The following is a 13,593-nucleotide window of genomic DNA, read 5'->3' as shown; positions in this document are numbered from 1 at the left end:
AAGCAATTTTCCCTAAAATGTAATGTACAGAACGTCATATCCTCATCACCTCCATCGTCAGTAAATAACACCAGGGGGTTGTACTATGACACAGGTACAAAATAATTACAATCTAGATTACAAAAACAGCAAATGCTAATGAAAACCGCAGAATAAAGGTGAAATGTCAGAGCTACCAGACGAGACACATTCTAGATGCAGCGGTCATAGTGGTTACGTGAGCGAAATATTTGACAATTTTTCTTTTTTTTTTTAATATGGAGAAAGAGCTCAAAAAAGAAAACAAAAAACAAAAGCACTAATAAGAGCTTAAAACCTTTCTGTTTCTGGAAATGCTGCTGGAAGACAAAGAGCAGCATTGCGTTCGTTGCGTTTGTCAAAAATACTCAACACCGAAGACGCTTCATAAAAGTAACAGTTTGGTCACAATACAATGAAAAGCTGAGATTGACCCACTTTGCTGGGCTTGTGACCCGTCTGAATTCACATCAGTGCACCGTCAGTCGGTTGTTCTGATCTAAAACTGTTGCGGACTCTCTGTTTGTGTCACTCAGAGGGGAAAAAAAGTGCTGATTTGCTTTTGTTTCAATTAAGAAAATAACTCACAAATAATGGTGTTTCTTTAAGACTATTCCTTTCACCAAAATCATTTTGAACACGGCGATCTTAAATACTTCAGCTCGTTTATTAAATAACGACGGTGGCTCAACACAAGTTGACACCAAAAAATGATTTTGATCTGTTGAAAAATGTTATGTGGTCTAACTGATATATTCTGTATTTTGTGCCTTTGTAATTACAAATTGTACAAAAAAATGACTAATAAATAAAACCTTCCAGCAGGATTCACTTAGAGATACTTTGGTTTGATCAGGAGTCCAAATCTCATATTTCATAAGTAGGTCAGCTGGTTCAGATGGAAATATTAAGACCTCAGAAAACATAATTAAATTATACAAAACATTTGAGTTTTTTTGTTTGTTGATTATTTATATTAAAATTCATAAGTATACTTAAGTACATACAAAAAGAAACTGATATGCTATTGATTGTTTCTCTGTACAAGAAGGGAAGAAATGAACTCAGAACCTATAATGTCAAGGGAAATTTTCATCAAATTTCAATCTGGATTTTACACATTTTATAAAATTATAATGCCATACACATTCCTACATCATTAAGACTTCCCATGCATTCTCAACGCTCAATTCTTTATTTGTTCTGTAAAGATCGTGATATTGTCTTGTTCACGTGGATTTAGCTAGCATGCTTTACCATGTTAGCAAGGCAGCATAATAGCATGTTAGCATGTGAGTTTTCAGTGCATTAGTGAGTTCTCTACTGCACAGTGCATTCGTTGTAGTTCTATAAAATTTACCTTAAGCAGAAATTACACCTAATTTGAAGATCCGATGGTGATAACTGTTAAATGTTGATCTTCTATTTAGGGCATCCAGCCTTGAAAATGACCAATTTTGAAATTTTTTGTCATATTGTAAATCAAATTAAACAAAAAATAATAGTTTCAAGTTTTACAAAGTGAAAAAAAACAACTTGGTTGAACATGAATGAATACAAAAATAAGTCTGAAATCTTCTAATATTAAATATCCGCACCCTCAAACAAATCTCGCTAGCTAACATTTCAGCTGTGTATTTGCAGGACCTGCTAACTCACCAGCATGCTTTTGTGGGTCACGTCTTCCTGGCAGCTATGAATGGGGCACAAACCCAACAGTTCAGTGGAGAGAGTAAATTATTCGCTATCGCACCTATGAATTACAGCAACGTCTGAGCTGAGATGTCTGACGGGTTCGTCCCTCTGTGAGTGTGTGCACAGCTAGCTAGAGAGGTGGCTCTCTTCGAGGTAGCAGAGAATGATTCTAACCAATTACCGTGAATTCAGACAACAGATAAACACAAACATCAACAATAGCACCATTGTCAGTGTAAATCCAGAGGGGAGAAATCGCCTCCGCGGCTCTTTTCTAACCACACCCACCCTCCAGCGTCTTTCGTCGGTGAGCCTGCGGCTCCTAAAGGGGACAAAATGGAAAAGACGGCTTCATCCTTTCAAGATGGATGAAGCATGTTCTTGTTCTCCATCCAGTGCTAGTCCTGGCGGGGTTTTTTTCCCCCCCTCTCTGCTCTGTTCGACAGCTACAAGATCTTGCTGCAGACTTGGCAGCGGCTGACCCTGAAGCGTTCCTGACCGCCCTTCAGGGTCTCTTGCTGCGTCGGCGCGCCGAACTGCAGCCGGGGATCGACTGTGGTGAGCCAGAAGCTGTACTTGTTGGCGAAGTAGTGGCAGGTGCCCCTGGCGCCGTTGCACTCGATGAACGGGGTAGATCGGAAGTCTTCCAGGCAAGAGCCGGGCGACATCAGGGACTGACCGCCGCCCTCAGCGCCGGCTGCTGTGTGCTGTGGCGGGAGAAAGGAAAGGACAGCTATAAGCAAAACTAGCTGAAAACTTTTAGCCTCTGACATTCAGCCTGAAGCTTTAGATGTTGATGATATCAGAGTCTACCCAGCCTACAAGCAATTAGGGAATGTATGGATGGATCTTAACCTCAATAATTGCACCAAATTTCCCTATCCCTTCTTTAAATTATTCAAGAAGATTTTCTGATTAGGAAAGAAGTCCTCCTTCAGCTGGAGGTTATACTGATGTACCAGAAATCTCAAGGTCACCTCATGTCCTCTGGAGAACCTTTGGAGGTAAGTTTTTCAATCATCTTTGGTCTACAGATAATGACCTACCATGAGGAAGGAATATCCGATCCAAAGACTCCTCCAGCCGGGTGGGCAGGTAGGGATGGTTAGGTCCTGACTGTGGACCGCCACCGCCTGAGACGGAGCCTCGCACACTGAACACCTGGACGGTTCGGACAAAACACACAAAACAAGGTGAATGGCTTGATAAATGTCAGACGTCGGTTGAATCACACGTGAGCTCTGGTGGAGAACAGCACCTGCTGATGTAAGGCCGGATCTGCTCCTCGGCCACGGGCATCATGGGGATGGGCGCGGTCGTGGAGAGCCAGAAGGATTTGTCGTTGCGGCTCGCGTAGTAGCAGGTCTCGGATGGGTTGCAGTAGAGGAAGGGGACGGTGTTGAACCTGGGGAGGCACGAACCCGGCTGACCTGGAGAGGCGTGGAGAGGCCCCACAAAGTGAACAGGCTGGTGGCTACAAAAACTGCCGCATCAACACACCAGTCCAGAAGAATCGAGATTCGTTGCAATGCCACTTGGCATGTTTGAAACAAGATCCAGAGATCATTCAGGTTTTAAAACCTCACAATATTTAATCTTTAGGAACATGAATGAAGAGGAGTTTATAGTTGAGCTGCAAAGCTTTAGTGAGAAATCGAGTCTTTACACACCAAGGTCTTGGTTGTGTGCCTTCTCCTGTCCCTCCACGTACAGCAGGCTGTATCCTTCCCACAGTTGGGCCATGCCTTGGGGACACATGGGAACATCGGTGGTCTGGCTGTGCTTCACCAGAGTGTAGCCGACGCCGATGCTGCGGCCGACGCCGCCGGGAATACCGGGAGGACCGATGGCTCCGGGAAAACCTAAGAGAGAGAAACGTGACCAGATGGTAGCGAGGGTTTCTCTTTATGCACATGTAACCTTGTTTTTGATATGTGAAGAGAGTCAAGAAATGTTTACGAAAGATGCTGCAAAAGAAAAAGTATATATATGTATATACATATATATCGCTCTCAAAATTACTGTAATTTGGAATCCATTTCAACTTGAGAGACATTTCATGTTTTGCCTTGTCAGTTTTATTTATTTTGGCATTAGATATAATTTCATCACGTTTTGCTGCATTTGAGTCTTTCGTGTTTTTATTGTAGGCCTCTCAATGAAACAGCAAATCATATCAAGAAAAAAAAATTTAATTTTTAGAAAACGGGTGTTAAATTGTATTTAGCAAGTCTATAAGTCAATCTCAATGTTGTAACAAAAACAAACAAGCTGACCCTGATCTCCAGTGATCCCTGGGAAGCCAGGGAAGCCCCGATCCCCAACCGGCCCAGAAACACCGGGCAATCCGGTCCTGCCGAGCTCACCCCCGGCGCCGGGACGACCCTTCGGACCTGCGGCAGAGGGATAATTACCATTCACAACAAAAGCACATATTTTCAGATTCCTTTTAAATGGTGATTCAGTTCCTCAATTTTGCCACAAATACTCAATTACAGTGTCACGCAAAAATATTTGCATCAATAATAGTCAGGCTTTCCACAAGTCTGGCCTTAATGTCAGAGTAACAGACACGAGGCGATAAAAGGTCCTGCTGAAAGTCTGCCGGAGTTGGTGTGGGGGACACAGCACACATGTGGTAAATGAGAACAAAGACACAAGAAAATGATGTGTGGAGGAAAGCAGTGACTGCACACACCACAGCCGGGGTGACGCATAGAGGCCAGATGCTGTGAGACTGTCTCCCTTCAGCAGGGACAGGAAGCTGGTCAGAGATGAAGAGAAAAGATGAATACAGGGGCCATTCTGGGTGAATCCCAATCAAAGTCCAGAAGCTAAATACAACATAAAGTCTGTGGCAAGACTTTCATGTTAAAAGCAGCTCTCTGTCCAAATCAAGAGAGCTATCGTAAACAAAATGAGGAAGAATTTTTTATTTTTTATTTTTTTATCTCAAGAAGTGTAAAGTTGGTAAAGACATCAAAAGATTTCCAGGTGTAACTAAAGGCGGAAATGCATGCAGCACTTTCCAGTGTACAACTTTATGCTGTTCTGTCACGTAAAATCCCATTGGAATAAACTGAGGCTGGTGGCTGTAAGAGGCAAAAATATGAAAAGCAAGAAGTACAAAAACCTTAGCGGGCCACTGTACTCTGAATACGAACTGTCTAAACCAGGGGTCCCCAAACTCGGTCCTGGAGGGCCGGCCTCCTGCATGTTTTAGTTCTCTCCTTGGTTTAACGCACCTGAATCAGATGACGGCTCGTTAGAAGGCCTAAGAAGAACATTGACCTGCTGAAAAGGTTGTTGGTGCCACCAGGGAGAGAACTAAAACGTGCTGGATGCCGGCCCTCCAGGAAAGAGTTTGGTGACCCCTGGTCTAAACGTTCAGATGCTAAAAGGTAATCTAGTGTCTCTCGAAAGTTAACGAGCGGGAAATTATATTTCATTTGCTTAAAATGTACAAAAACACAAGTGGAAAACAGATGAGCACTACTAGCTAAAATGGCAGCTCTGTTAGCTCTGCTGACACTAAAATGGTGCAACTTTCAAAAGTTAACAAGAAGGGAAATTATATTTCATTTGGTTAAGATGTACAAACACAAAGTTGTGGAGATCGGTGATGGGCACCACCAGCTAAAATGTTAGCTATGCTAACTCTAAAGCATTGACCCCAAATATTAGCTGTGCTAACACCAAAATGCTACACAAACTCAATAAGCACATCAACCTCAACTAAAGTTGACACCAATGTTATGTCAATGACACAACATGTCCTGCAACAGAGCATATGAAGCTCCCAGATCCAAATGTGTCATTACTCACATCAAAGTATGTAATGTTATGTTACTGGGAGTTTTGCAGCGATGCATTATGGGTACAGAATAAACGCCGTGTGCTGCACTGCATCAATTGAAAGTTCACAAAGCGGCCAAGTAAATTAGCGCTTTACAAATCATCTGGACAATTCCATTTAGGAGAAGCTAAATGCGCTTTACAAAGTTAGCAAAAGAGCTAAACGAAAAATTAACTGAGCTGTTAGTGGGTTAGCCGAAACGTGTCCGCCGCTGGTTGAAGACAACAATCGGGCACTTCATCTGGGTAACGTGTTAAAGATTTGGAGCAAACAACAAAGAAATTATTTAACTCTGTCTGGCTGCCACTGACCTGAACGTCCGTTGAGACCAGGCTGGCCGGGCTCTCCGGCACCACCGGGTGGCCCGTTGTAGCCGGGGTAACCAACCTCTCCAAGAGGTCCAGGTATCGGTATGTTCGGCAATGGGATTCCGGGAGAACCCTTACGCCCAGGTCGCCCTGAAAAGAAGAAGGGAGGGAGAGCAAAACGAATGAAGGGACGACAAATATGAGAGAGGGGAACATCATCAGGAACTGAACGGTTTTCCCGCTCTCACCCCGTGATCCTTGAGGCCCTTTGAATCCGAAGAATCCGGGATCGCCGGGCAGTCCTTTCACACCCGGAGCACCGCCTTGTCCGATGTCACCCTGAGCTCCTGAAAAGCAAAACCGCTTGCTTCAAGATTAAAGGCTGTGTTTTGTTGGAGGAAAGACGACAAATGCGGTTGTACTGGAAGGAGCGGGCAGCAGCTTCCAGCCTCTCTTCACCTTTTAAGCCAGGGAAGCCGGAGAATCCGGGGTCTCCGCGATATCCTGGTTCTCCCTTCTGGCCGGGGGCTCCAGGGAACCCTGGGAGCCCCGGGTCTCCTGTGTCTCCCTGTGCTGTGCCCGGACCCGGTGGCCCAGGAGGACCGGTAGGGCCCTGGAAACCTGGGAATGGAAGAAAGAACGTCACGAGATTAAGCATAGAGAGCAAGGCGACTAGATTAAGAAGCTGGGTTTTACCATATTCTCCATCCAATCCAGGAAGTCCGGGGTCTCCCAAAGGCCCCGGGACGTTTGCTGAAGCACTCGTACCAGGAGGTCCGGGTTGTCCAGGGAACCCTGGAGCTCCAAAAGTTCCTGACGTCCAAAACGAAAGCCAGCGTTCATACTTTGTCTTACTTTTCATTGCCTTTTGGATTTTTTTCTGATCTGAAACTCACCCGAATCTCCTCTCTGTCCTTTTGGTCCAGGGTAGCCTAGTTGTCCAGGGTAGGAAAGACCTCTCTCTCCTTTCTGTCCCGGCGGACCGCGGCGGCCTGGGATAGCCCCTATCGCTGTACCTGGACGGAAACGGATGGTGTGTCACGTCTGCAAAGCGCTGCGTTTAGCAGTTTGACTGCTGATTTGCAGAGCTTCACCTGTTAATTCAATATTCCTGTAAGATTTTGGTGCATTTTGCTCCATCACATAAATAGTTAACGGGAAATAAAAACATAGTCGCAATCACATCAAGTAAAATGTGATAAACAAAAAAAAAAAAAAAGAAAAAAGAACTATATTTATGCCTGTAATGATAAATTTTGCCGAATGATAAACTGTCCCAGACTTTATCGCGATAAACTGTAATATTGTTATTTTGAGTTAATATAATCGTAATGACAATATAACGCAACTAAACATTCTGAAAGATCAATAATCTTTAAATCCTAATGAACATTTAACTCTGGGTCCGGATTTTAAATATCCAAAATAAATAAACAAACCAACAGAAACTACAAATAAAATGAATCATGAAGTTTCGGTAAACAAAACTGTCCTTCAAAAAAAAAAAAAAGGTGCCGGTTGAGACGAAAGCATCAGACTGGAGACTTTTGTGATCCAGTTTTTGGTAGAAAGAGAGAAAAGCAGTAAATTAAGGAAGTGCACCATGCCGTCAGCATGGTGCCGCTCTGATCTCGTTGTAACTGGGAATTATCTCCACCCACTCAAGTTCCCACTGATGTGAGAGGATCCTCCTCATTATGTGTGTGTGTGTGTGTGTGTGTGTGTGTGTAGCTATTGGGGACAGTATCCTGGATGTCGATCATGGTCATTGAGCTCAGAAGAAAGAGACTCGCCCTGATGCCTTTGAACCGTAATCAGTGGAACACTGACCAACTTATACGATGCATACAGATATTTTTGATGATGTCACTCAATAAAACGTAATGTTTGTTCTCAAACCGGTGACTGCCTGATGTTTTTGTGGAGGGAAAAGTCTGTGCATGGAACCGAGTCTGACTGTATTGAGCCTAAACAAGCGTTTTTACTGTTTTGATTGACATTCCAATTTATTGAAACGCTTATCTGGATGATAAGCATCATTTTAGTATTTCTTGGTATTTGAGTTGAGTTTTGAGTCGGTCAATGGAGATTTAACCATGAAATCTTTCTCTATATTAAATGTTTTGGTTGTGAGTTAAGGGAAGGTCTGGAGGGTCAAAGATGTTTTGCAGCTTGGATGTAATAGTCTAGCTAAAGTGGGAGTTTGTGTGTTCTTGCCTGGGATTCCAGGTGGGCCTTTTGGACCGGCGAGGCCATTGAGCCCGTCCAGCCCCGGCGCTCCAGGCAAACCTGTGAAGAACGCATCGTGAGAGCGTCTACTGAAACGGCCGCATCGTAAAACTGACGTTACGCTTTCACGTTACCTTTAAAACCGAAGCCACCCGGACCTCCGGGCGGGCCCGGGAACCCGTCTGGTCCTCGCCTCCCAGAAACTCCGGGCTGACCCTGCGACCCCGGGTACCCAGGTGGACCTACAGGAGAATGAGTGGCAACATAGCTACCGTCATCCAACGGACAAAGTACATCGCGTCATCTCTCATCAGCTTCGTCTTCGGGGTTCGTGTCTCACCCATCGTTCCGCGACGCCCCGTGTCACCGGGAATCCCCTTCTGTCCAACGGAACCTTGGCGTCCCGGAGAGCCTCTGTCGCCACGGAAACCGTCGATGCCCTGAGAGCCTGGACAAATGTTAGGTCATGGTTTACTGGGAGACTTTCTTGATTTATTGAAACCTAACTCAGCTGCTCCGTCAGCAGAACTTAAAAGGACAAATATGAAGATGTTTCTTTTACTGTATGACGTTTGAATGAAATGTGATCCGTTTAAGTTTTGTAAAAAAAACTCAGTTCCTAAATAAAAAAATTAGGAGACTCAGAATTTTATAGCTTGAAGCTACAAAACAGCCATGACATGAATATACATTACATTTTAAGTTTTTTTATTTTTCTATTTTTAAATGTTATTTATGCTTTGAGGATTTTTCTACCTCTACTATTTTAATGATCACTTTCAAATTAGTCTGGGTTTGATTTTGGGTATATTACAATCGTTTTGCCACTTTTATTTTTTTTATATATTTATTTATAACGTTTTATTTGTCTTTTTAATTTCGAGCCTTTGACGAAGAATTTTATTTAAAAAAAAAAAAAAAAATGTAACTATAACATTGTCTGACTACAAAACATTCATAACTGAAAAAAAAAAATTGTACATTCAAAAAAATATACAAGATTAAAATAAAATAATAACGGGTCCGTTTGTTGTTATTGAGCGGTTCAGAGACTTTATTTTGTATTGCTACACGAATTTCTTTTTTGATATTTGTCCAACATGTCTTTAGAATGTTACAAGTATTACGATGTAAGAATATGACAGTAAAATGTAAGCAGGTATTTTCAGCTGATATCCAGGTGTGTTAGGAAATTCTATGTTACAACTTTCCAGTGTTAGAGCTGGTCAATGTGGCATAAGAAAAAAAATAATCTCATATTGTTGTTCCATATCAATTTCAGATTATTTTTCCCTCACTTTCTTTCCTTTAAAACAAATTAAAAATGACAGAAAATATTTTCTAAAAACTCAAGTCATTCCCTCTGGGAGTTAAATCCAAAGTCAAAATCAACACAAGCTGTAAATTATGCTTGTAAAACAAAATGGTGGTCTGTGGGGCGTGTTGAAATCCCTGTGAACTGTGGAAACCCCAAATGAAATCTTCACACATAGAAAATGTGCCCAGCCCAACCTTACAGTGGAAAATCAAATCTTACCTGTAAAACCCAAATCACCAGGCTGGCCTTTCACTCCCGGTGCTCCGGGATAGGCAAACGTCTCTCCAGGTGGACCTGATTAACCAGCGGCGCGTCCTGATTATTTACCGTTTTCATGAGCAAGAACTGACGCGTGGATTGAAGAAAAGTCGCCGCTCACCTTTTGCTCCGGGGCGACCGAAATCTCCAGGATTTCCAGGAAATCCCGGCAAGCCGTCGTCACCCTGAAGAAGCAGCGATGAGAACTTCAGCCCCAACACCCTGACCGTGCTGGACGCTTACAGGAGGAACAGAACTGTTTTTCCTCACCCTCGGTCCCGTCATGCCCGGGAATCCCATGATTCCTCTTTCCCCCTTTGCTCCAGGGGAGCCCTGCGGGCCGGTCCGCCCGGAGTAACCCGGCGGTCCAGGCTGGCCTTTGCTGTCCACGGGGGAGCCGGGACGTCCCGGAGAACCCGGACGACCAGCCAGGCCTGGGAGACCCTTGCTACCTGGAATCACAACGAGGAGGGATGGCATTTAAACTCAGTCAGCTTAAACAAAAACTGGCAAATACATTTTCTCAGCGTTGAAACCGTTTCCTAAACTCACCACATATTCATACACTCATTCAAAAGAGTTCCCTTTTCAAACTACAAACAATCTATTCCTTCACACCATGAGTTTATCGGACCACAGAAAATCGGATTTTGTGTGTTTTCTGCTCTGGTTTGCTCTGTGGAAACAGCCAGACTGAAGTAGTGCTGATCTTACTGGACTAAAATCTTTGGCTCCTCTACCCACTTCTATTAAAATATAACGGAGATTTAATTTAGGCAAGAGAGTTTCATGAAGTCTTCTGAAGTAGGAAGACGTTCTTGGGTATTTGAAGGAAATGAACAGTTGTTTTTTTTCCCTACCTCTAGATCCAGTAAAGCCCTGAAAGCCGGGGGCTCCGGTGGCCCCTGGAGGGCCTTTCTGCACAAAAGGAGAGGGGCCCGGAGGACCAGGGGGGCCGCGGTTTCCTCCGTCACCTGTGGAGGGTAAAGGAACGTGTTTGGTTATTTTTACCGCTCTCTGTCGATTGAGGTGATCCTTTGTATGATTTCATCCCCATCCCTCTGATGTTCACCTTTCAGTCCAAACCGTCCAGGACTGCCGGGAAACCCATCTCTCCCACGGTCTCCGGGAAACCCTTTCTCACCGGAAAATCCTGGACTTCCGAGACGACCCGGTCGCCCGGGGAAGCCCGGCAGTCCCAGGAGTCCTCTTTCACCTGCGGATTAGACAGAACCTTTTTACAGATACGGGCCGCGCAAGTGAGGAATGGACCGGTAAGCGGATCCTGTCCTCCCTACCCTTTGTTCCCATCGTTCCGGGTCTTCCGGGAATGGTTCCCGGGCCTGGCGGTCCAGGGGGTCCCCTCGGACCCGTTCCTCCGTTTACACCAGGGAATCCCGGGGTTCCTTTCATTCCAGCGGGGCCCGGGGGTCCCGGATCTCCTCGTTCGCCTTTTCGACCGCGGTTACCTGACGAAGGCGGAGGGGTGGGGATGAGAACGGATTAGGCCGGGCTCAACTTCTTGGAATCCAAATAGATCATTAAAAACTTAATATGCAACTTATTTAGATGTGGAACAAAAGTAAATAAAAACTTACCTTCTTCAGAATACATCAACTTACCTCCAATGAATTAAGTTTACAAAGAAAATACAGCAGAAATCAACTCAACAATACCCAACACTGGCTGACTGCGTGGCAGACTGCAGGAAACAATGTAATTTATTTCTTACATTGTTTTTTGTTTTGGTTTTTACAGTCTACATTTTGCCCCAGCTGCACAACATTACAGAGACATAAGCAGGATGCGCTTCATTTGGATACCAGAGGTATCCAGAGGTTTCCAGTGGTTAAGCAGTTATAGGAACAAGTGCGCAATTTACACAGATGCACCAATTCCCCAGCAGGAAGTTGGAATCAGACTCTTAATCTTGTTCCAATTCGTGAGCACAATGTAACAAAACAGGCCGTTTCTTGCTAGCAGCAATGAGTCTTTAGCATACAGCGTCGCTAGCTTTGAGGGAAGCATTTATTCTGATGTGCGCCCAGAGGCTGTCTGGAATAGTTCTTTTTGGCCACAAATTGTAGCAATGTTACAAATTTGGCCCCTGCAGCAAACGGAGGTGACGCGTGAACGCTCTCTGTCGTTTATTGGGAGGAGATTTTCAATGAAAAATTTTGATTTTTGTGAACGGAAAAATGTTAGATACAACTCAAAGTGGATTTCATTCTGGTTCTGGTCTGCTCCGCATCCCCAGAAACAGAAACACAGAGAAGCAGCATTCAGCTTCCACGCAGCGCAAATCTGGAACAAACGTCCAGAAAAACACAGAGTTGGCTTAAAATCAAGGCTAAAAACCCGCCTGGGTAGCTTTGGTTCAATGGAACTTTGGTCAACAAATTTGATGCGTATTTGCAGCGAGGATTTTGGCAACGTCCTTGACAAAAAAGGTCAAAAATACGCATTTCGCTCGTGGTTCGCCATTTACATAATTATCTTTCTTGTTTTGGATTGGTAGCTGATTCTGCCTCTCTGCTATAAAAGGAAACTCTTGCAAATTTCAGCAACAAAATTCCTCAAACACGTGTCGTTTCGAACTTCTTAACCATTTGTTTTAATTCATCCATTATGGTGACAACAAAAGCTCTCAACTGGCAAATTAGACGCTTCTAAAATATCGTGCAAATCCCCGATAAACGGAATCAGTGCATCTGTGGTGGTTACGTACTTGAACCGTCTCTGAGTGCAGTTCCAGCCTGTATTAGCGCGGCTCCGCCACCTGGGGTCTCCAGTAGTGACTGAACTGCCCCTCTAACAGCTAAAGTTAAGTGTTTAAAAAAACAGAACTCGTTTTTCAGCACATCTGCAATGCAACGTTAGTAGATGTCAGACTAAGCTAAAATTGCCATGAGTTTAGATGTGCTGAAAATAACAAGTCTTTCTAAATTAAGAGGTCGGTAGTCGAGACGACTACTCGTCCTTTGAGAAACTGCTAAATTAGCTTGAGTAAAACGACTTCTTTGGTAATTTTCGACTGAAACAAACATCCCCAAGAACAGACTTCCTAGTTTGTGCAGATGGACATTTGTTTGCCGCGTGGTGATAAATGGCCTGCAGGCGGTTTTTAGGGTTTAAGGCGTAAGCAGCAGAAGCATGCGGACAATTAAAGCAAAGGATGGAGAGGACAGTCAAAAAAATAAATAAATAAATTTAAAAAAAGATGGATAATGGATGGATGGGGAGAGAGTGTCTCACCTGGGCAGCCTAGATCGAATGACCCAGCACCAAGAAGTAAAAGGTGGAGAGATGGAGAGGATGCATGGAGGTGATGGTGGTGGTGCATGTAGAACAGGAAAGGATGGTAGAGGGGGTAAACAAAAAAACAAAAATGGAACAAGGAGAGATACAAAAACAAACGATTTGTTGGGTGAAACGGGGAACTTCAATCCACCAGACAATAACATGCCGTCTGATGAAGGATGCAAAGGGAATACGATGGGAAACGAGAAGGACGGACGGACACTGGGGAGACTGGAGGGGATGAGAGGTGAAAACGTTAGCTGAGACCAAATCAGAACTTTTTCTGAAAAATTTCAATTCCACCTGAAAAGTTGACCTAGAGAAAAACTTCACTTAAAGGAAAATAAAAAACCATCAGAGTCCTTGGCAGTGATTTGGAGATCTTGTGTAGATGAAGGTAACATTGTTCCTCACCTAGTGGTCCGATGAGTCCTTTGCTGCCGGGAAATCCGGGTGGACCTGGGATGGGATAAGATGCGCCACCTGGAAGTCCGGGAAGACCCGGAATACCCGGCCGGCCATCCACTCCACGCTCTCCCTTCAGACCGGAAACACCGGGCCGTCCATCTGAGCCTGGAGATTGAAAAATATGGAGAAATTTCTTTCACTTG

The 13,593-nt window shown here is 44.2% G+C and overlaps 1 protein-coding gene across 7 annotated transcripts in view; it reads right to left on the bottom strand.

Annotated features, from left to right (window-relative positions):
• Positions 1–2: 2 nt before the first annotated feature.
• Positions 3–13,593, bottom strand: part of col4a6 (collagen, type IV, alpha 6) — a 151,615-nt gene continuing 138,024 nt past the window's right edge. For 6 of the 7 annotated variants that reach the window (XM_044098298.1, XM_044098299.1, XM_044098297.1 and 3 more), the window contains 21 exons: positions 13,397–13,555; positions 12,938–12,946; positions 10,981–11,151; positions 10,755–10,898; positions 10,543–10,656; positions 9,953–10,134; positions 9,804–9,867; positions 9,644–9,718; positions 8,447–8,554; positions 8,241–8,348; positions 8,095–8,166; positions 6,774–6,893; positions 6,574–6,690; positions 6,337–6,498; positions 6,126–6,224; positions 5,881–6,027; positions 3,990–4,106; positions 3,384–3,575; positions 2,972–3,143; positions 2,760–2,874; positions 3–2,420 (listed from right to left, as the gene is read on the bottom strand). In XM_044098298.1, the coding sequence (XP_043954233.1) occupies positions 2,160–2,420; positions 2,760–2,874; positions 2,972–3,143; positions 3,384–3,575; positions 3,990–4,106; positions 5,881–6,027; positions 6,126–6,224; positions 6,337–6,498; positions 6,574–6,690; positions 6,774–6,893; positions 8,095–8,166; positions 8,241–8,348; positions 8,447–8,554; positions 9,644–9,718; positions 9,804–9,867; positions 9,953–10,134; positions 10,543–10,656; positions 10,755–10,898; positions 10,981–11,151; positions 12,938–12,946; positions 13,397–13,555 (2,708 nt within the window). In that variant the 3' untranslated portion in view covers positions 3–2,159. The remainder of the gene's footprint in view (positions 2,421–2,759; positions 2,875–2,971; positions 3,144–3,383; positions 3,576–3,989; positions 4,107–5,880; positions 6,028–6,125; positions 6,225–6,336; positions 6,499–6,573; positions 6,691–6,773; positions 6,894–8,094; positions 8,167–8,240; positions 8,349–8,446; positions 8,555–9,643; positions 9,719–9,803; positions 9,868–9,952; positions 10,135–10,542; positions 10,657–10,754; positions 10,899–10,980; positions 11,152–12,937; positions 12,947–13,396; positions 13,556–13,593) is intronic. The other variant, XM_044098300.1, reaches the window with a different exon arrangement.

Source organism: Gambusia affinis, linkage group LG18 (genome assembly GCF_019740435.1).
Source record: "Gambusia affinis linkage group LG18, SWU_Gaff_1.0, whole genome shotgun sequence".
Classification (NCBI taxonomy): Eukaryota; Metazoa; Chordata; class Actinopteri; order Cyprinodontiformes; family Poeciliidae; genus Gambusia; species Gambusia affinis.
Note: the sequence above shows the minus strand (reverse complement) of the source record. Positions and strands in the feature narration are given on the sequence as shown.